Source organism: Hyla sarda, chromosome 2, assembly GCF_029499605.1.
Source record: "Hyla sarda isolate aHylSar1 chromosome 2, aHylSar1.hap1, whole genome shotgun sequence".
NCBI lineage: Eukaryota > Metazoa > Chordata > Amphibia > Anura > Hylidae > Hyla > Hyla sarda.
Window position 1 is genome coordinate 290,760,422 of NC_079190.1, and position 20,798 is coordinate 290,781,219.

The 20,798-nt window shown below is 45.2% G+C and overlaps 1 protein-coding gene across 1 annotated transcript in view; it reads right to left on the minus strand.

The window, feature by feature from the left end:
* The window catches only part of LOC130356233 (pancreatic secretory granule membrane major glycoprotein GP2-like), a 59,018-nt gene extending 39,404 nt beyond the window's left edge, over nucleotides 1–19,614 (minus strand). Inside the window, exons 1-3 of the mRNA XM_056557443.1 lie at nucleotides 19,514–19,614; nucleotides 18,257–18,312; nucleotides 17,424–17,516 (exon numbers count right to left, since the gene is read on the minus strand). Coding sequence (XP_056413418.1) covers nucleotides 17,424–17,516; nucleotides 18,257–18,305 — 142 coding nt within the window. The 5' untranslated portion in view covers nucleotides 18,306–18,312; nucleotides 19,514–19,614. The remainder of the gene's footprint in view (nucleotides 1–17,423; nucleotides 17,517–18,256; nucleotides 18,313–19,513) is intronic.
* Nucleotides 19,615–20,798: the final 1,184 nt, after the last annotated feature.

The following is a 20,798-nucleotide window of genomic DNA, read 5'->3' on the forward strand; positions in this document are numbered from 1 at the left end:
GGCGTAACAGTACCCCCCCCTTGGGTCTCCCCCTCTTCCTGGAGCCTGAGAACCTGAGGACCAGACTTTTATCTAGGATATTGTCCTCAGGTTCCCAGGATCTCTCTTCAGGACCACAGCCCTCCCAGTCAACCAAAAAAAAGGTTTTTCCTCTGACCTTTTTGGAGGCCAGTATCTCCTTAACGGGAAAGATGTCCGAAGAACCGGAGACAGGAGAGGGAGAAATAAGTTTAGGAGAGAAACGGTTGATGATGAGTGGTTTAAGAAGAGAGACATGGAAGGCATTAGGAATACGAAGAGAAGGAGGAAGAAGAAGTTTGTAAGAGACAGGATTAATTTGGCACAAGATTTTGAAAGGACCAAGATAGCGTGGTCCCAATTTGTAGCTGGGAACACGGAAGCGGACATATTTAGCGGAGAGCCATACCTTGTCTCCGGGAGAAAAAATGGGGGGAGCTCTTCTTTTCTTATGGGCAAACTTTTTCATGCGCGAAGAAGCCTGTAAGAGAGAATTTTGGGTCTCTTTCCATATGGTGGAAAGATCACGAGTTATTTCATCCACAGCGGGCAAACCAGAGGGCAAGGGAGTAGGGAGGGGGGGAAGAGGGTGACGGCCGTACACCACGAAAAATGGGGATTTGGAAGAAGATTCAGAGACTCTGAAGTTGTACGAGAATGCGGCCCATGGTAGAAGATCTGCCCAGTCATCCTGGCGGGAGGAAACAAAATGCCATAAATAATCACCCAGGACCTGGTTAATTCTTTCTACTTGCCCATTGGATTGAGGATGATAAGCAGAAGAAAAGTTTAATTTAATCTTGAGTTGTTTACAGAGAGCCCTCCAGAATTTTGACACGAATTGGACGCCTCTATCCGAGACGATCTGCGTGGGCAACCCGTGAAGACGAAAAATGTGTACAAAAAATTGTTTTGCCAACTGAGGCGCTGAAGGAAGTCCAGGAAGAGGAATAAAATGTGCCATCTTAGAAAATCGATCAACGACCACCCAAACAACAGTGTTGCCACGGGATGGGGGTAAGTCTGTAATAAAGTCCATACCAATCAGAGACCAAGGCTGTTCGGGGACAGGCAGAGGATGAAGGAGACCAGCAGGCTTCTGGCGAGGAGTCTTATCCCGGGCACAGATAGTGCAGGCCCGCACAAAATCAACAACATCCGTCTCCAGAGTCGGCCACCAATAGAAACGAGAGATGAGTTGCAAGGATTTCTTGATGCCGGCATGGCCTGCGAGATGGGAGGAGTGACCCCATTTGAGGATTCCGAGGCGTTGGCGTGGAGAGACGAAGGTCTTCCCTGGAGGAGTTTGCCTGATGGAGGCTGGAGAGGTGGAGATCAGGCAGTCAGGAGGAATGATGTGTTGCGGAGAGAGCTCTACTTCCGAGGCATCCGAGGAACGAGAGAGAGCATCGGCCCTAATGTTCTTGTCGGCAGGGCGAAAGTGAATTTCAAAATTAAACCGGGCAAAGAACAGAGACCACCTGGCCTGGCGAGGGTTCAGCCGTTGGGCAGACTGGAGATAGGAGAGATTCTTGTGATCGGTGTAAATAATAACTGGAAATTTTGATCCCTCCAGCAGATGCCTCCATTCCTCAAGTGCTAATTTAATGGCCAGTAGCTCTCGATCCCCGATGGAGTAGTTCCTCTCCGCCGGAGAGAAGGTCCTAGAAAAAAAACCACAAGTAACAGCATGCCCAGAAGAATTTTTTTGTAGAAGAACCGCTCCAGCTCCCACTGAGGAGGCATCAACCTCCAATAGGAAGGGTTTAGATGGGTCAGGTCTGGAGAGCACGGGAGCAGAAGAAAAGGCAGACTTGAGCCGTTTAAAGGAGTCTTCCGCTTGAGGAGGCCATGACTTAGGATTGGCATTCTTCTTGGTTAAAGCCACGATAGGAGCCACAATGGTGGAAAAATGTGGAATAAATTGTCTGTAATAATTGGCGAACCCCAAAAAACGTTGGATAGCACGGAGTCCGGAGGGGCGTGGCCAATCTAAGACGGCAGAGAGTTTGTCTGGATCCATTTGTAGTCCCTGGCCAGAGACCAAGTATCCTAGGAAAGGAAGAGATTGACATTCAAACAGACATTTCTCCATTTTGGCATAAAGTTGATTGTCACGAAGTCTCTGAAGAACCATGCGGACATGCTGGCGGTGTTCTTCTAGGTTGGCAGAAAAAATCAGAATATCGTCCAGATACACAACAACACAGGAATATAAGAGATCACGAAAAATTTCATTAACAAAGTCTTGGAAGACGGCAGGGGCGTTGCACAGGCCAAAGGGCATAACCAAACACTCAAAGTGTCCATCTCTAGTGTTAAATGCCGTTTTCCATTCGTCCCCCTCCCTGATGCGGATGAGATTATAAGCACCTCTTAAGTCCAGTTTGGTAAAGATGTGGGCACCTTGGAGGCGATCAAAGAGTTCAGAGATAAGAGGTAAGGGGTAGCGGTTCTTTACCGTGATTTTATTAAGTCCGCGGTAGTCAATGCAAGGACGTAGGGAGCCATCTTTTTTGGACACAAAGAAGAATCCAGCTCCGGCAGGAGAGGAGGATTTGCGGATAAACCCCTTTTTTAAATTTTCCTGGATGTACTCAGACATAGCAAGAGTCTCAGGGGCGGACAGAGGATAAATTCTGCCCCGGGGTGGAGTAGTGCCCGGGAGGAGGTCAATAGGACAATCATAAGGCCTGTGAGGAGGTAAAGTCTCAGCTTGTTTTTTGCAAAATACGTCAGCATAGTCCATATAGGCCTTAGGGAGACCGGTTACAGGGGGAACCACAGGGTCACGGCAGGGAGTATTGGGAACCGGTTTAAGGCAGTCTTTGAAACAAGAGGTACCCCAGCTCTTGATCTCTCCTGTGGACCAATCAAGGGTTGGGGAATGGCGTTGAAGCCATGGTAGTCCAAGGAGAATTTCGGAAGTGCAATTGGAGAGGACCAAAAACTCAATTTTTTCGTGATGAGGTCCGATGCACATTAGGAGGGGTTCCGTGCGGTAACGCACGGCACAGTCCAATCTTTCATTGTTAACGCAATTGATGTAGAGGGGTCTGGCGAGACTGGTCACTGGGATGTTGAACCTGTTGATGAGAGAGGCCAAAATAAAGTTTCCTGCAGATCCGGAATCCAAGAAGGCCTTAGTGGAGAAGGAGAAGGTAGAGGCAGATATCCGCACAGGCACAGTAAGACGTGGAGAAGCAGAGTTGACATCAAGGACTGTTTCACCTTTGTGCGGAGTCAGCGTACGTCTTTCCAGGCGGGGAGGACGGATAGGACAATCCTTCAGGAAGTGTTCGGTACTGGCACAGTACAGGCAGAGATTCTCCATGCGGCGTCGTGTCCTCTCTTGAGGTGTCAGGCGAGACCGGTCAACTTGCATAGCCTCCACGGCGGGAGGCACAGGAACGGATTGCAGAGGACCAGAGGAGAGAGGAGCCGGGGAGAAAAAACGCCTCGTGCGAACAAAGTCCATATCCTGGCGGAGCTCCTGACGCCTTTCGGAAAAACGCATGTCAATGCGAGTGGCTAGATGAATGAGTTCATGTAGGTTAGCAGGAATTTCTCGTGCGGCCAGAACATCTTTAATGTTGCTGGATAGGCCTTTTTTAAAGGTCGCGCAGAGGGCCTCATCATTCCAGGACAATTCGGAAGCAAGAGTACGGAATTGTATGGCGTACTCGCCAACGGAAGAATTACCCTGGACCAGGTTCAGCAGGGCAGTCTCAGCAGAAGAGGCTCGGGCAGGTTCCTCAAAGACACTTCGAATTTCCGAGAAGAAGGAGTGTACAGAGGCAGTGACGGGGTCATTGCGGTCCCAGAGCGGTGTGGCCCATGACAGAGCTTTTCCAGACAGAAGGCTGACTACGAAAGCCACCTTAGACCTTTCAGTAGGAAACTGGTCCGACATCATCTCCAAGTGCAGGGAACATTGTGAAAGAAAGCCACGGCAAAACTTAGAGTCCCCATCAAATTTATCCGGCAAGGATAGTCGTAGGCTGGAAGCGGCCACTCGCTGCGGAGGAGGTGCAGGAGCTGGCGGAGGAGATGATTGCTGAAGCTGTGGTAGTAGCTGCTGAAGCATCACGGTTAGTTGAGACAGCTGATGGCCTTGTTGCGCTATCTGTTGTGACTGCTGGGCGACCACCGTGGTGAGGTCGGCGACAACTGGCAGAGGAACTTCAGCGGGATCCATGGCCGGATCTACTGTCACGATGCCGGCTGGCAGGAGGTGGATCCTCTGTGCCAGAGAGGGATTGGCGTGGACCGTGCTAGTGGACCGGTTCTAAGTCACTACTGGTGTTCACCAGAGCCCGCCGCAAAGCGGGATGGTCTTGCTGCGGCGGTAGTAACCAGGTCGTATCCACTAGCAACGGCTCAACCTCTCTGACTGCTGAAGATAGGCGCGGTACAAGGGAGTAGACAAAAGCAAGGTCGGACGTAGCAGAAGGTCGGGGCAGGCAGCAGGGATCGTAGTCAGGGGCAACGGCAGGAGGTCTGGAACACAGGCAAGGAACACACAAGGGAACGCTTTCACTAGGCACAAGGGCAACAAGATCCGGCGAGGGAGTGCAGGGGAAGTGAGGTATACATAGGGAGTGCACAGGTGAACACACTAATTGGAACCACTGCGCCAATCAGTGGCGCAGTGGCCCTTTAAATCGCAGAGACCCGGCGCGCGCGCGCCCTAGGGAGCGGGGCCGCGCGCGCCGGGACAGGACCGACGGAGAGCGAGTCAGGTACGGAAGCCGGGGTGCGCATCGCGAGCGGGCGCCACCCGCATCGCGAATCGCATCCCGGCTGGAGGCGGTATCGCAGCGCACCCGGTCAGTGGATCTGACCGGGGCGCTGCCGTAGCGAGAATGTTGCGAGCGCTCCGGGGAGGAGCGGGGACCCGGAGCGCTCGGCGTAACATTTATGCACATTAAAGGGGTATTCCAGGCAAAACCTTTTATATATATAATATATATATATATATATATATATATATATATATATATATATCAACTGGCTCCGGAAAATTAAAAAGATTTGTAAATTACTTCTATTAAAAAATCTTAATCCTTCCAATAATTATTAGCTTCTGAAGTTTTCTGTCTAACTGCTCAATGATGATGTCACGTCCCGGGAGCTGTGCATGATGGGAGAATATCCCCTTAGGAACTGCACAGCTCCCGGGACGTGAGTCATCAGAGAGCAGTTAGACAGAAAACAACAATTCAACTTCAGAAGCTAATAACTATTGGAAGGATTAAGATTTTTTAATAGAAGTAATTTACAAATCTGTTTAACTTTCCGGAGCCAGTTGATATATAAAAAAAAGTTTTGGCTTGGAATACCCCTTTAATACAAATTATTACCCCTGGGGTGCCCAAACTTTTGATCCCCACTGTATATATATATATATATATATATATATATATATATATTTGCAGTATCAGTAGTAATCTCTTTTAGGACTCACACATCTCATTCTGCCCAAGTAGTAATCTTTTATTCCCTACTCCAGCATTTCATGTCCCCTTAAAACTAATCAATCTAAGGCATCTGATATCTCAGCTGTAATCACTTCTAGGGATTCATATCCCTCCTCATCACTTTCAGGCATCTCATATACATCCCAGCAGTAATAATTTTCAATCATGTGTACCTCTATCTGAACTGCACAAGCAGGAATAAGCACAGGTATATACACAACACATGTGGAACTTCACCCCCAAGTAACAACCTTCCCATGCATATCACTTTCCATTATACCCTGAAGTTCATGGGGTCTGGGCCCATGGTAAATGGCAGAGAAAGGGCCCAATTTAGTATGCATCAACCTGGTTGTTTACCATCCTTTTGGTGACTATTCATGTCAGGGTGGAATATTGGATGTAAAATCTTCATCATTATTTACTCCAACATGAAGATGTGGCTGCTGCTACTGTTCCTACCTCTGGTAGGGGTAGTGCTGGCAGCGGGAGTGGAGTGATGACTCAGCAGGGAACGAAGAGTAGACCCCCTATTGGCAGGTGTTGATGCTGGAAAGCTGTGGCAAACTGGTTGCATAGCTTTTCGCTATAAAAATTAAAGGGGTACTCCGGTGAAAACCTTTTTTCTTTTAAATCAACTGGTGGCAGAAAGTTAAACATATTTGTAAATTACTTCTATTAAAAAATCTTAATCCTTCCTGTACTTATTAGCTGCTGAATACTACAGAGGAAATTCTTTTCTTTTTGGAATGCTCTCTGATGACATCACGGCCACAGTTCTCTGTGCTGACGTTATTATAATAATAACACTTTATTTATTGCTGTCCTTAGTGGGATTTGAACCAAAGTCTCCAGCACTGCAAGGCAGCAGTACTAACCACTGAGCCACCATGCTGCCCTTAGCATACATCTGCTATGCATGCTTGCTAAAATGGACAGAGATGTCAGCAGAGAGCACTGTGCTCGTGATGTCATCAGTGTTCCAAAAAGAAAGGAATTTCCTCTGTAGCATTCAGCAGCTAATAAGTACTGGAAGGATTAAGATTTTTTAATAGAAGTAATTTACAAATATTCAATACAGTAGAGAATAGAATAACATCGGCACTCACCGGTCTTCTCTTTAAAAAGGCTTCTTTATTAATACATACTCACAACATGAAATGCAGTAAGGGAGAGGGACCCGTGCAGGGGGGGGTTACTAAGGTCGGTTACTGTGTGCGTAATTGCACCCAATCTCATAGTTTTTAACTCTGCATTATACTTACAGAAACTACATGACTTACATGCAAAATTCCCTTTCGGGGTACATTTCTCTAGCCATGTATTCTCTGTATTTTTCTTTGTTTTTACTTGTTTTTTCAAAATGTCATCATCATCGGCTTGTGTGTTAAATGTCTCATCTTGTACATTATTCCGTCTTAGACAAATAAATTGTCCATAGGGAATACCCTTCTTCACTTTTGCTGGGTGAGAGCTGTGATAGTGAAGAAGGGTGTTCCTGGACATATCCATTCTATATCCTTCGCTCACAATCCTATTTTCATTAATAATCAATTTAACATCTAAAAATTCAATGGATGATCCTCCAAATTGAGATGTGAAGGCAAGATTCATTGTATTCACTTCATTTAGATGTCTAACAAAACTGTCAAATTGTGACTCGCTCCCTGCCCAAGCTATTAATATGTCGTCCACATAGCGGGCATAAAATTTCAAATGCCCGATATATGGATTTGTGGAGGAGTAAATATATTGCCTCTCAAATTCTGCCAAAAAGAGGTTAGCGTATGTACAGGACACCGGGGTACACATCGGGGTCCGGTGTCCTGTCTATACCAACTATCCCCAAACATAAGAAGTAGCTAGTAAAAAAACACTGATCTCATACAGAAAGAACAAAACTATAGGTGACATTTAGAAAAAACAAGTAAAAACAAAGAAAAATACAGAGAATACATGGCTAGAGAAATGTACCCCGAAAGGGAATTTTGCATGTAAGTCATGTAGTTTCTGTAAGTATAATGCAGAGTTAAAAACTATGAGATTGGGTGCAATTACGCACACAGTAACCGACCTTATTACTTGTAGAACTAAATTTGTGGTATATGTCATCTATTGCCCCTGTGGGTTCTATTATATAGGCAAAACTATAAGACAATTATGTGCTCGTATTAGGGAACATCTATATTCGTTCCGTACCTTGAAAGGAGCACCGCGTCTTATTGCCCATATGATGGAAGCCCACAAAGGACAATTGGATCATTTAAAATTTTCTGGGATAGAAAGAGTTAAACCCAAACCGGGGATAAGTTTGGACCAATACCTATTGCAAAGAGAAACATATTGGATTGTACAAACAGCAGCAGCAGGTCCTCTCGGATTGAATGATAAAGTTGATTATGCACCATGTTTTTAAATATTCAGTTTTTAATATGCACATGTCTTTGTATATGCGTTCTTATACTGACGCACTTACAAAAATGGCGATGGTTAGCCAATGGTGAGACTCTAACGAGAACTCGCCAGGTGTGTCAGGAGAGGAGGGCGGTCCAGAGCGTTTGCAATTGGCCGCCCACCTGTATAAGAAGCAGCACAGAATTCCAGGTAGATATGGCCGGATGAAGCTCGTGTAACGAGTGAAACAGAGTCTGTTGCCTACTACTTACCCCCCCTGCACGGGTCCCTCTCCCTTACTGCATTTCATGTTGTGAGTATGTATTAATAAAGAAGCCTTTTTAAAGAGAAGACCGGTGAGTGCCGATGTTATTCTATTCTCTACTGTATTGAAGATTTGAACTTTGCTACTACGTCAGAGCACCACCACATCTCTATTGGTTTGTCCTAGTCACACGCCCGCCGTACAATCCAGTCTAGCCAGTAGGAGCAGTGCCGAATATCACATCTTCTCTTTGCCCTTGTAATTTACAAATATGTTTAACTTTCTGCCACCAGTTGATTTAAAAGAAAAAAGGTTTTCACCGGAGTACCCCTTTAAATGTATCTTCCTTCTTTGAAGGAGGATAAATATAATTTTATAGAACATTCATACTGTTGCCAGCTAACCAGCCCATCACTGAGACCAGCAATATTTTTCAAGAAACGTTTGATTGACAAGGTTAATACAAGGAGAGTATCCTGCCACCTAGAGCACTTTTTACGATGTTTGTACCCTTAATGATGACCATTTTTCCCAATTTCAATTTACAACCAGAGAGCCAGTGTGATGTAATACAGCACTGGAGAAAGGAGGGGGGAGGAGGGTAAGCTATGCTGAAAATACAGGCAACTTGGTCTAAAATGCCTATTTCACGTTCACTATAATGTGGATTTTATTTAAAATAAAATTCATCCCACTGTTTTTCTTAACTTGCTTTGTATTGTAATATGATAGCTTTTATAGGCTCACATTCTGCAGTGACAGTGCTGGGATCTGTAGTGCGTTAAAGGGGTACTCCGGTGAAAACCTTTTTTCTTTTAAATCAACTGGTGGCAGAAAGTTAAACATATTTGTAAATTACTTCTATTAAAAAATCTTAATCCTTCCAGTACTTATTAGCTGCTGAATGCTACAGAGGAAATTTCTTTCTTTTTGGAACACTGATGACATCACAAGCACAGTGCTCTCTGCTGACATCTCTGTCCATTTTAGCAAGCATGCATAGCAGATGTATGCTAAGGGCAGCATGGTGTCTCAGTGGTTAGTACTGCTGCCTTGCAGTGCTGGGGACTTTGGTTCAAATCCCACTAAGGACAGCAATAAATAAAGTGTTATTATTATAATAACGTCAGCACAGAGAACTGTGGTCGTGATGTCATCAGAGAGCATTCCAAAAAGAAAAGAATTTCCTCTGTAGTATTCAGCAGCTAATAAGTACAGGAAGGATTAAGATTTTTTAATAGAAGTAATTTACAAATATGTTTAACTTTCTGCCACCAGTTGATTTAAAAGAAAAAAGGTTTTCACCGGAGTACCCCTTTAACAGGACACAGTAATGCAGAAAGGTGACAGGAGATCACTGTCAAAGGTCAGCTGATTACTTAATGCTGTGCCCAGCTTGCTTTGTATTGGATAAAGCCTTTTTTGGGATCAGCAGTTCCTGTGCACTGTTCTCTTTACTATTCTCTCTTAGCCTCTTAACCTGGGGTCATGTGATCTTGCTGCTAGATGCAAGACATGCTGGGCTAACCTGACATCATCTTAGTGTTCCTAGTAGCTCCATTCATTCACGTGCCAAAAAGTCATATGTGTTCCTCATTCCTTCTACTAATAATCTCACCAATGCCAGGCTCTGGTGAGCCAAGCCTGCAAAGTCTGAAAGGTCTGTGAGCCAATTTAACCTTAAAGTTCTGAGCGAGACTGGATTTGCCAGCTTCAGCTAGCTCATCTATTTTTATGAACTATGGTACTATGTTAACACTATTCAAATGTATAGAAAATGTCTAGATAAATCTCCAAGTGATACTACCACTGTCAGCAGTTCTGCCATATACTGTATGTTTTCATGCTGCACTTTCTCTTTCTATTTCTTCTTCTCCCATACCCAGCATACTTAGAAGGGTAGATAGTGGTTGAGCAAAAAGACCTCTGTATGGCGCTGCTGGTTCCGGCGTGGATGGTTGAAATAGACCAAATCCGGAGAAGAGTAGGTTTAAAAGCTGGGAGGTTTATTGTATATCCATAAAAACAGTAAAACCAGTACAGATTACACGTTTTGGGGGAGCCACCCCCTTCTTCGGGGGAGCCACCCCCTTCTACAATTACAATAAAACTCCAACTTACACCTTCTTTTCCCAGGATCAACAGGAAAGAAGAATAAAACCGCATATAAATTATAAATCTAAGGGGGTGATATACAGCATCAGATGCCCCTGTAACAAAATGTATGTTGGTCGCACAAGTCGTCTCCTATCAAAAAGGATCAATGAACATTTATATAATATTAGTTGGAATTATGAGGGACATCCTTTGTCCAAACCTTTCATTGAGCACCATGGATCATCCCTAAAGGGGACCACATTCTTCGGAATAGAACGGATTATACCCCATTGGAGAGGAGGAGATTTTATTGCACAGATGTCGCGGGCAGAGAGTAAGTGGATCTTTGAACTGAACACTCTAACTCCACAGGGACATAATCATGAGTTAGAATTATTTGGATTCCTGTGAAATTACTCACCTACGCCTGGAGAGATCAAAGGATGACAGGACAGAAGAGGCACATGCCAGACGAAGGAAGCCGCATAGCTTCCGAATTGCGTCTGAACTATTTTTGTCCACTTCGGTTTCCAGTAGTGACGTCAATAAGTAATTTAAACCACATCCGCAAACTCCAGGCGGGACAGTGAGGTAAAGATGACACCGGCCGGGGAAGTCTGCCTCCTGACCCAAGCACCGTGTCAGCAGGACCCGAATAAACAGATAAGATCCTATCATCAAGACACTGCGGAGCATCCGGACTACATTCCCCCATCACTTCCAGACAAGGTATTGTTGGCACAAACGTACTTTTTTGCATTTATCCTCGTAACATCTACCGTGCAACTCTGCTACCCGCCCTATTGGCGTTATACCGTACAATCGAAATGCGATCTGGTAATCCGGACTTATACATATAACAGAGAGTCCTCTTTACAACTTGGAAAAAAGGCATATATCGTGCACACTGTACTCACGCAATATATACAACTTTAAAGAACAAGTTCATGACAGTATTATTGTTACGCCGAGCGCTCCGGGTCCCCGTTCCTCCCCGGAGCGCTCGCCTCATCTTCGTTGTTGCAGCGCCCCGGTCAGATCCACTGACCGGGTGCGCTGCGGTCCCGCCTTCAGCCGGGGTGCGATTCGCGATGCGGGTAGCGCCCGCTCGCGATGCGCACCCCGGTCCCCGTACCTGACTCGCTCTCCCTCGGTCCTGTCCCGGCGCGCGCGGCCCCGCTCCCTAGGGCGCGCGCGCGCCGGGTCTCTGCGATTTAAAGGGCCAGTGCACCAATGATGGTGCCTGGCCCAATCTTCCCAATTAGCATATTGTGTTCACCTGTGCACTTCCCTATATCTAGTCACTTCCCTTGCACTCCCTTGCCGGATCTTGTTGCACTTGTGCCTAGTGAAAGCGTTCCCTAGTCTGTTCCTAGTCCGTGTTCCTGACCTCCTGCCGTTGCCCCTGACTACGATCCTTGCCGCCTGCCCCCGACCTTCTGCTACGTCCGACCTTGCTTCTGCCTACTCCATTGTACCGCGCCTATCTTCAGCATCTTCAGCAGCCAGAGAGGTGAGCCGTTGCTAGTGGATACGACCTGGTCACTACCGCCGCAGCAAGACCATCCCGCTTTGCGGCGGGCTCTGGTGAAAACCTGTAGTGGCTTAGAACCGGTCCACTAGCGCGGTCCTCGCCATCCCTCTCTGGCACAGAGGATCCACTACCTGCCAGCCGGCATCGTGACAGTAGATCCGGCCATGGATCCCGCTGAGGTTCCCCTGCCAGTTGTCTCTGATATCGCCCGACAGATCGCCCATCTAACCCACCAGCTGTCGGAAGTGTCCACCATTTTGCACCAACATTCGCAACTTCTTCAGCAATCATCTCCTCCGCCAGCTCCTGCACCTCCTCCGCAGCGAGTGGCCACTCCTAGCCTCTGCCTGTCCTTGCCGGACAAATTTAATGGGGACTCTAAGTATTGCCGTGGCTTTCTTTCGCAATGTTCCCAGCACTTGGAGATGATGTCGGACCAGTTTCCTACTGAAAGGTCTAAGGTGGCTTTCGTGTTCTGCCTTCTGTCTGGAAAAGCCCTGTCATGGGCCGCACCGCTCTGGGACCGCAATGACCCCGTCACTGCCTCTGTACACTCCTTCTTCTCGGAAATTCGAAGTGTCTTTGAGGAACCTGCCCGAGCTTCTTCAGCCGAGATTGCCCTGCTGAACCTGGCCCAGGGTGTTTCTTCCGTTGGCGAGTACGCCATTCAGTTCCGTGCTCTTGCTTACGAGTTGTCCTGGAATAGTGAGACTCTCTGCGCGACCTTTAAAAAAGGCCTATCCAGCAACATTAAAGATGTTCTGGCCGCACGAGAGACTCCTGCTGACCTACATGAACTCATTCATCTAGCCACTCGCATTGACATGCGTTCTTCCGGATGGCGTCTGGAGCTCCGCCTGGATATGGACTTTGTTCGCACGAAGCGTTTTTTCTCTCCGGCTCCTCTCTCCTCTGGTCCTCTGCAATCTGTTCCTGTGCTTCCCGCCGCGGAGGCTATGCATGTTGACCGGTCTTGCTTGACACCTCAAGAGAGGACACGACGCCGCATGGAGAATCTTTGCCTGTACTATGCCGGTACCGAACACTTCCTGAAGGATTGTCCTATCCGTCCTCCCCGCCTGGAAAGACGCACGCTGACTCCGCACGAAGGTGACACAGTTCTTGATGTCAACTCTGCTTCTCCACGCCTTACTGTGCCTGTGCGGATATCTGCCTCTACCTTCTCCTTCTCTACTATGCTCTTCTTGGATTCCGGATCTGCAGGAAAATTTTTTTTGGCCTCTCTCATCAACAGGTTCTACGTTCCTGTGACCAGTCTCGCCAGACCCCTCTACATCTATTGTTTTTACAATAAAAGATTGGACTGTCTCGTACGTTTCCACACAGAACCCCTCCTAATTTGCATCGGACCTCTTCACGGAAAAATTGAGTTTTTTTTTCTCAGGTTCTTTGGCCCCAAGAAGAGGGGGAGACCCAAGGGGGGGGGTACTGTTACGCCGAGCGCTCCGGGTCCCCGTTCCTCCCCGGAGCGCTCGCCTCATCTTCGTTGTTGCAGCGCCCCGGTCAGATCCACTGACCGGGTGCGCTGCGGTCCCGCCTTCAGCCGGGGTGCGATTCGCGATGCGGGTAGCGCCCGCTCGCGATGCGCACCCCGGTCCCCGTACCTGACTCGCTCTCCCTCGGTCCTGTCCCGGCGCGCGCGGCCCCGCTCCCTAGGGCGCGCGCGCGCCGGGTCTCTGCGATTTAAAGGGCCAGTGCACCAATGATGGTGCCTGGCCCAATCTTCCCAATTAGCATATTGTGTTCACCTGTGCACTTCCCTATATCTAGTCACTTCCCTTGCACTCCCTTGCCGGATCTTGTTGCACTTGTGCCTAGTGAAAGCGTTCCCTAGTCTGTTCCTAGTCCGTGTTCCTGACCTCCTGCCGTTGCCCCTGACTACGATCCTTGCCGCCTGCCCCCGACCTTCTGCTACGTCCGACCTTGCTTCTGCCTACTCCATTGTACCGCGCCTATCTTCAGCATCTTCAGCAGCCAGAGAGGTGAGCCGTTGCTAGTGGATACGACCTGGTCACTACCGCCGCAGCAAGACCATCCCGCTTTGCGGCGGGCTCTGGTGAAAACCTGTAGTGGCTTAGAACCGGTCCACTAGCGCGGTCCTCGCCATCCCTCTCTGGCACAGAGGATCCACTACCTGCCAGCCGGCATCGTGACAATTATACTAAACCATTCATTTGTTATTCATAGTTACACAACCAGTGCGGCACACTACTCACATCAATTACTTGATCAAAGAGCTGCCTGAGCATATGTGTAAGAACATAATGCATATTGATAAAGTAGCCAAGGTACAGGGAAATAATGTTGAAATGTAATGTTCCAGTTAGTTAAATATAAACAGGTATCAATCCACAGACAGCTACACATCTTGACTGCAGATGTAAACATCCGGGGTCCAGTGTGACTGCTCAAAGGCGCCCCTCCCATAGGGCATGCAAGCCCTACGGTACCAATGATAGGCCACACCAGCATTCAAGAACATTTAATGCCTCCACCTACCACAGGCACACGCCTAAATCACAGCCCCACAGTACCACACATTGCCACAACTCCACCTGGCCTACCACCTCGGCCCCTATCACTACTACTGCCCGCAGTAATTCCAGTAGTCATCCTCCCTCCCTCAGGGTCCCGGTCCACACATCGCTTTCTGCCCCAACCACCACCCCCACAATGTCCGCAACAGTCCCACCCGTGATTCCTGCAGCTCAGTGCCCAGTCACCAAGGGCAACCACTCATCCACCATTCCTCCCCTCATCCCCTCAGCTCCCATCCCATCTCCCCCACTGTTCCTCCCACCCAGGATGTCCTAACACAGGACCTGCTTGACCTCATGTGGCAGCTGTCCGAGCAACAACTCATACTTCCCTCTGGTAGATTCCGTATGAATTCAGACACCCTTTTTGATGACTCACTGACCATGGCTACCAACCCGGACACCCCCTACAGATGTCTCTCCGTACACCAGTTTTTTACTCCAGTTTGCACCCCTCATGGGACAGATATCAGCAACACACATGACTCACCCGCATCAGACGCCTCTCCTACCAACAACACCCCGTTTTTTTAGGTCTTCCCGCAGTAATCAAGACTCCTCCATTACTTATCAACCAGATAGAACTTCCCTCGCTTGAGCAGATCCACATAGCACCCCCGCCCCCCTTGGCACAAAAAGAAAAAAAAACAAGAAAGAGGGGATGCAGAGGAGGAGCCAGGACCAAGGAGAGAAAGGAAACTAAAAGAATACTTCAAGATCAAGCCAAAGAACTAAATATGGTGAAGGTCTTCAATCTTTCCATGTATGTACTGGAGGAGGTGGAACAGAGGGTCATAGAAAAGGGGCTCTCCTTCTGTCCCACCTCTAAATCCAGTAACTTTGACCATTTTTTTTTTATTTAAACAGCTTTATACGGAAGCTCACGATCAAAAGAGTTTTTTGCCTCAAAGAATCCAACGGTCTTTCCACTACCACCAAGGACGACCCTGAACCCTCTGCCCTGGTACCACCTCCAATTAACACAGGACTGTGCCCAAGGTCAAATTTTTATCCCCTACATGCAAAGGGCAGTTTCATCAATGCATTTTCAGCACTGATACAAGCTGACTTTGACAACCTTTCCAAGAAAACCACTCAGAAGAAATATACAACCTGAAAGTTGTGGAAAGAGCAGCCATTAAATCACTCTCTGACAACAAACTCATCACCATCCGACCGGCTGACAAAGGCGGAGGAATCATAATTCTCAACAGGGATGACTACATCACTTAGCCAGAAGACTTTTATCGGATACCACGTACTACCCACCCATACCACACAACCCCACCAAGGCCTTCCAAGACTATCTCACATCCCTTGTCAACTCCGGCTTGTCCCAGGGGGTACTATACAAGTCTGAAAGGGAATAAATCCTCATCACGGAACCCGCTCTCCCACTGTTCTACTACCTACCTAAAATACATAAGAGCACCACAAACCCCCCTGGATGACCGATTATATCCGGCATAAATTCCATTTCATCCAATCTATCCCTCTACATAGATCAACTTCTGCAGAACGATGTCACAAACCTCAAATCATACTTGAAAGATACCACGGACTTCATCAAATCAATACTAGCAGTAGAATGGAAACCAGATGGACATCACGTCACTCTACACTGTAATCAAACATGAGGCAGGAATTATTGCTGTTTCACATTTCATCTCCAACGAATCGTCAATGCCTACAACTCAAGTGGACTTCATATTACAGGGACTTCGCTTCATACTTACGCATAATTATTTCGAATTTATGGGTCAACTTTACATACTACACACCGGAACCGCTATGGGGTTCAAAGTGGCCCCTAGTTTTTCAAACCTTTTTGTGCGGTTATTGAAGGAAGTCTTTGTATATCCCCACTACCTATTTCCCAACTGCATTTTTTACAGGTGCTACATAGATGACATCTTCATCATCTGGAAGGGCGACAGGTCTAGCTTGAACGATTTCATTGCACACCTGAATTCCAACGACTGGTCACTGCAGTTCACTCAATCCGTGTACACCAACAATGCTGAAATCTTGGATGTACTGGTTTCACATGATGGTCACTCACTCTACACCTTTATCAATATGCATTATGTTCTGTTTGTCGGTACACAGCTTTTATGCAATTTTAATGTATTCCCATAGAATGTGTTTTTGCATAGCTCCTCCCCCATTATACCTGGTGCCCTTTTCTGCACATATTTATAGAGTGAATATATCCAATGTCTGTACACTGATCTGAAGAAGGGGGTGGCTCCCCTGAAACATGTAATCTGTGCTAGCTTTATAGTTTTTATGGATATACAATAAACCACCCAGCTTTTAAACCTACTCTTCTCCAGATTTCTTCAGGAGACGTTTTCACCTTACCTGCAACCTCGGGCTTAGCAGCGGTTCCAGCTTTCCTGTAATCCCTCTTGTGGGTTGATATGCAAGTTTAAACTTGCTCTAAGGTGAGCAGCTACTACCTAAGGGGTCCCCACATCTATTCCTATTCTCCCCCTTTATTGCTCTCCACCTAAACGGTATCACACGAGGTGTCCCAGTCGGTCTCTAGTTTTTTCTTCTCTCATACATCTAATCTCCACTTTGAGGTCTTCCCATTACTGCCATGTCCATGAAATGGGTTGCTTTGTGACCTGCAACTGGTCATGACGGTGACCCGACAATTGCCATTATATTCACAACCACTTGTGGGTCACAGTGCATCCCCATTCACTGTTATTAGCTGCAATGCAGTAAGCTCAAAATGAAAACTATGGTTGTACAACCCGTGTTTTAGCCAAAGGCACTATGAAGCATGAGGCTCTATTTAAAGCATAAAAGCAAAATCAAGTTTAAAGATTTCCTATCAGATATTAGATATTATTAAAAAGAAACAATTGAATGAAGGGAAATTAGGCCCACAAACTACATACAAAACCTCTGTTGTAACTACAACACTTAGCCTATTATTAGAGACAACTAATAAGTACACAACTGTATGATGTAACATGTAATTTGCAAACTGGCTCTCCAATGACTAGGTAATTCATCTAAACATTAGTATAACAGTAAATAATAATATATTCTCCACATATTACCTGTAACATTGTACAGTGTTGAATTACAGGTGCAGGTGGGGTCTTCACAATACTCATCAGAAGCACATGCTGAGAGGTCACATGCTGCATGGACTGTAGAGAAATTGTAAATGTGCTTTAGGCTTTTACCAACTCTCCAGATATTTTAGATGACAGAAAAATATTTAAAACTTAACATTTTTTTCGCCCTGTTAAAGGGTACCTTTCATCAAAAAAAACCTTTGATATAGTATAGATTAAGGTATGCAGAATAACTTTTCAAAAGCATGTTATTAAAAAATATGCTTCTTTCCATAAAATTTTCCAATTTTTCACCTTTTTTATAGATTTCAGATTCCTACTTGAGTCCTAAATCTCAGACTGCACCCGGGACACAGACAAGCTCAGCACTGCTCCCTGCCAGGGAACAGTGCTGAGCTTCTCTGTGTCCCGGCTGCAGTGAGATTAAGGACTCCAGCATGAGTCTGAAATCTATAAAAAGGGCTTGCGGCCAGGACTGGTAGGGAGACCCCTAGTGGTCAATTTTTCAAATTCAAAAATTTTATAGAAAGAAGCTAATTTTTAATGAAAAGCTATTGGAAAGTTATTCGGCATACATTAATCTATAATTTTAAAATCTAATCTAAAACATTTTTTTGATGAAAGGTACCCTTTAATGTTTCTTTACTGAACTTTTTCAGCTAAATTAAAGCTCAAATACATAAAATTACAGTTCTAAGTACGGTATGTAAAATATAGTATACAGTCGCATAGTTTAGGAACAGCACAATACATCTGACTGGTTGCTTTAATTAATTAAAAAATTTTATAATGAAATTGGAAATTCCACATACCTGAGACGATCATGCTCAGCACAATACCCATTGTCACAAAGGTCTTCATGTCTTACCTAGAGGGCAATTTACATAAGTCAGGAAATACTTTGCACTATGTTTTCTCTTAATCCTTCCTAGTGCATAAATATATATATATATATATATATATATATATATATATATATATATATATTTTTTTTTTTTTTTTTTTCTTTTAGTGAAGAAGAACAAGAATCAAAGACTTGTAGCAGATCATAGGAGGGGGCATTAGAAAGCAGTTTTATCACGTATGGAACATAGAGTTTGTTTATTATAGTTGTAACAATAACCTTGCAATTATCTACTATTTATGTCTTAAACCTATTCAATACATGTTAAGAGTTACCACTCTTCCTCTAGGCAAAATGTATTTGTTTTAAAGTCACTAAGTAGTCTAAGGGATATTATGGCATATGAAAGATGACCTCTGCCCTTAAAACATCGAGATGACGTCACTTGGAGTTTCACCCTCTCTATAAACAGCCACCAGACTGGTACTAGGGTGTGTTCATTAAAGTTATTAAGTCGTTATTAACAAATAATAGAAGACAATTCTAGTACTGTAGAACTGTTACTGCAGAACTTTATCATACATGTATTTATAGCGAATAAGACGCAAACCTCTTAAAGTAATTTAACAATCATGTTTGTTATTTTAAACTGAATCTATAGCCCATGTCCAAAAATATTTCGTACTCAAGCTATCATTACTATGTATCACAGTATCCTAAACCGAAAACCTGCTAATGAAATACACAAACTGATATACCCCTAAGGCTGTCACAAAATTACCTGGACCTATTAACAGCACAATATGAGGACAGGACTACCTTACAGACATGAGGGGAGATTTATCAAAGCCTGTGCTGGGGAAAAGATGACCAGTTACCCATAGCAACTAATTAGATTGCTGCTATTCAGAGGCTTTTGTTAAAAATGAAAGAACTGATTGGTTGCTATGAGCAACAGCCCCACTCTTCCTCTACACAGGATTTTATATATCTCTGCATGGAGTGTAGTAGCCCCAGGGGTACTCGCTGGCCAAATTCAAACCCTAGGTTCTACTACAATATATTAGATGTATAAAAAGGAACATTTATTCAATAACATACAACTTTCTCTCTAGATTTAGTGATGAAATATTTGTGTAAAATTACAAAACTTTCTGTACATGTTTCAATATCTTTCTGTACTAAATATTAAAAATAATTTAAAAGAAAAAGAGTATATACTAACCAATTCTATCTGCTGAATGACCAGGATCGTTGACTGGTTACCTAAATCTTAATGTCCTGTACTCAGATGTTCAGACTACCTGTTCAGCAGCCGCTCTAGTTTCAGTACCTTGAGGGAAATCTGTTTTAGTAGCTATGTGTGCAGGTAGCAGACATACAGGCTTTATATACTTAACTACTAAAAGGAATGCAGTTTGGTCACATGACCCTAAGGTAAACCTATAGTTATTTTCCTGCTTTCCAGCTCCATGAAGGGAGCTGAAGGGTATAAGTAAGGGTATTTTCACAGGGGGCAAACGCTGCCCATGAAAAAGCTCAGAATTAGAATGGACTTGCTGTGTGTTTTTTTTTTCTGATTTATTTATGGTTTCTCATGTGGCTTTTTCAGTTTTTTCTTAAAGGGGTACTCCGGTGGAAAACAATCTTTTTTTTTTTAAATCAACTGGTCCCAGCAAGTTAAATAGATTTGTAAATTACTTCTATTTAAAAATCTTAATCCTTCCAGTACTTATCAGCTGCTACATACTACAGAGGAAGTTGAGTAGTTCTTCCCAGTCTTACCACAGTGCTCTCTGCTGACACCTCTGTCCATGTCAGGAACTGTCTTGGGCAGGATAGGTTTGCTATGGGGATTTGCTCCTACTCTGGGCAGTTTACATTTTAGTTTTTTTTTATCACTTTATCTGATACATGATGTGACCAAAAATAAGCAATTCTGGTATTTCATGTTTTTTTTACATCTGTGTTCACCTTACGGGATTATAAATATATATTTTACTAGCGCAAATATTTTCGCATTTTACGTCATGGTGCTGTGGTACTTAGCGCACCATGATGTGCATTTACGCTCTGTAATGATCACGAGCAAGGGACTGGTGCTCGCGTCATGCACGGCAGGTCGCGATCGCGCTGATGTCTGCCATTAACCCCTCAGATGCCGTGATCAATACAGATCACGGCATCTGCGGCAGTGAGGCACTGTTGCAGGGATTCAATAATCCAGCATGGCGGCCAGAGGTCCCCTCATCTGCCTCCAGCCATCTCCAGGGGTTTTCTGCTCTGGTCTGAGATCGACCCCAAAATGTAAATCGTCCTTTTTTTCACCTTTTTACCCCCCAAAAAACGTAAAAAAAATAATTAATAAACATATTTGGTACTTCCGCGTGCGGCCGATTCATTGAATTTTCTGAAAAAATTTGGTTCTGTCCGAATTTATTTGCGGCGAATCACTATTAAAAACGGCTATATCTGGCCTACAGATAGGTTCAATAGGGGTGTAGAACACT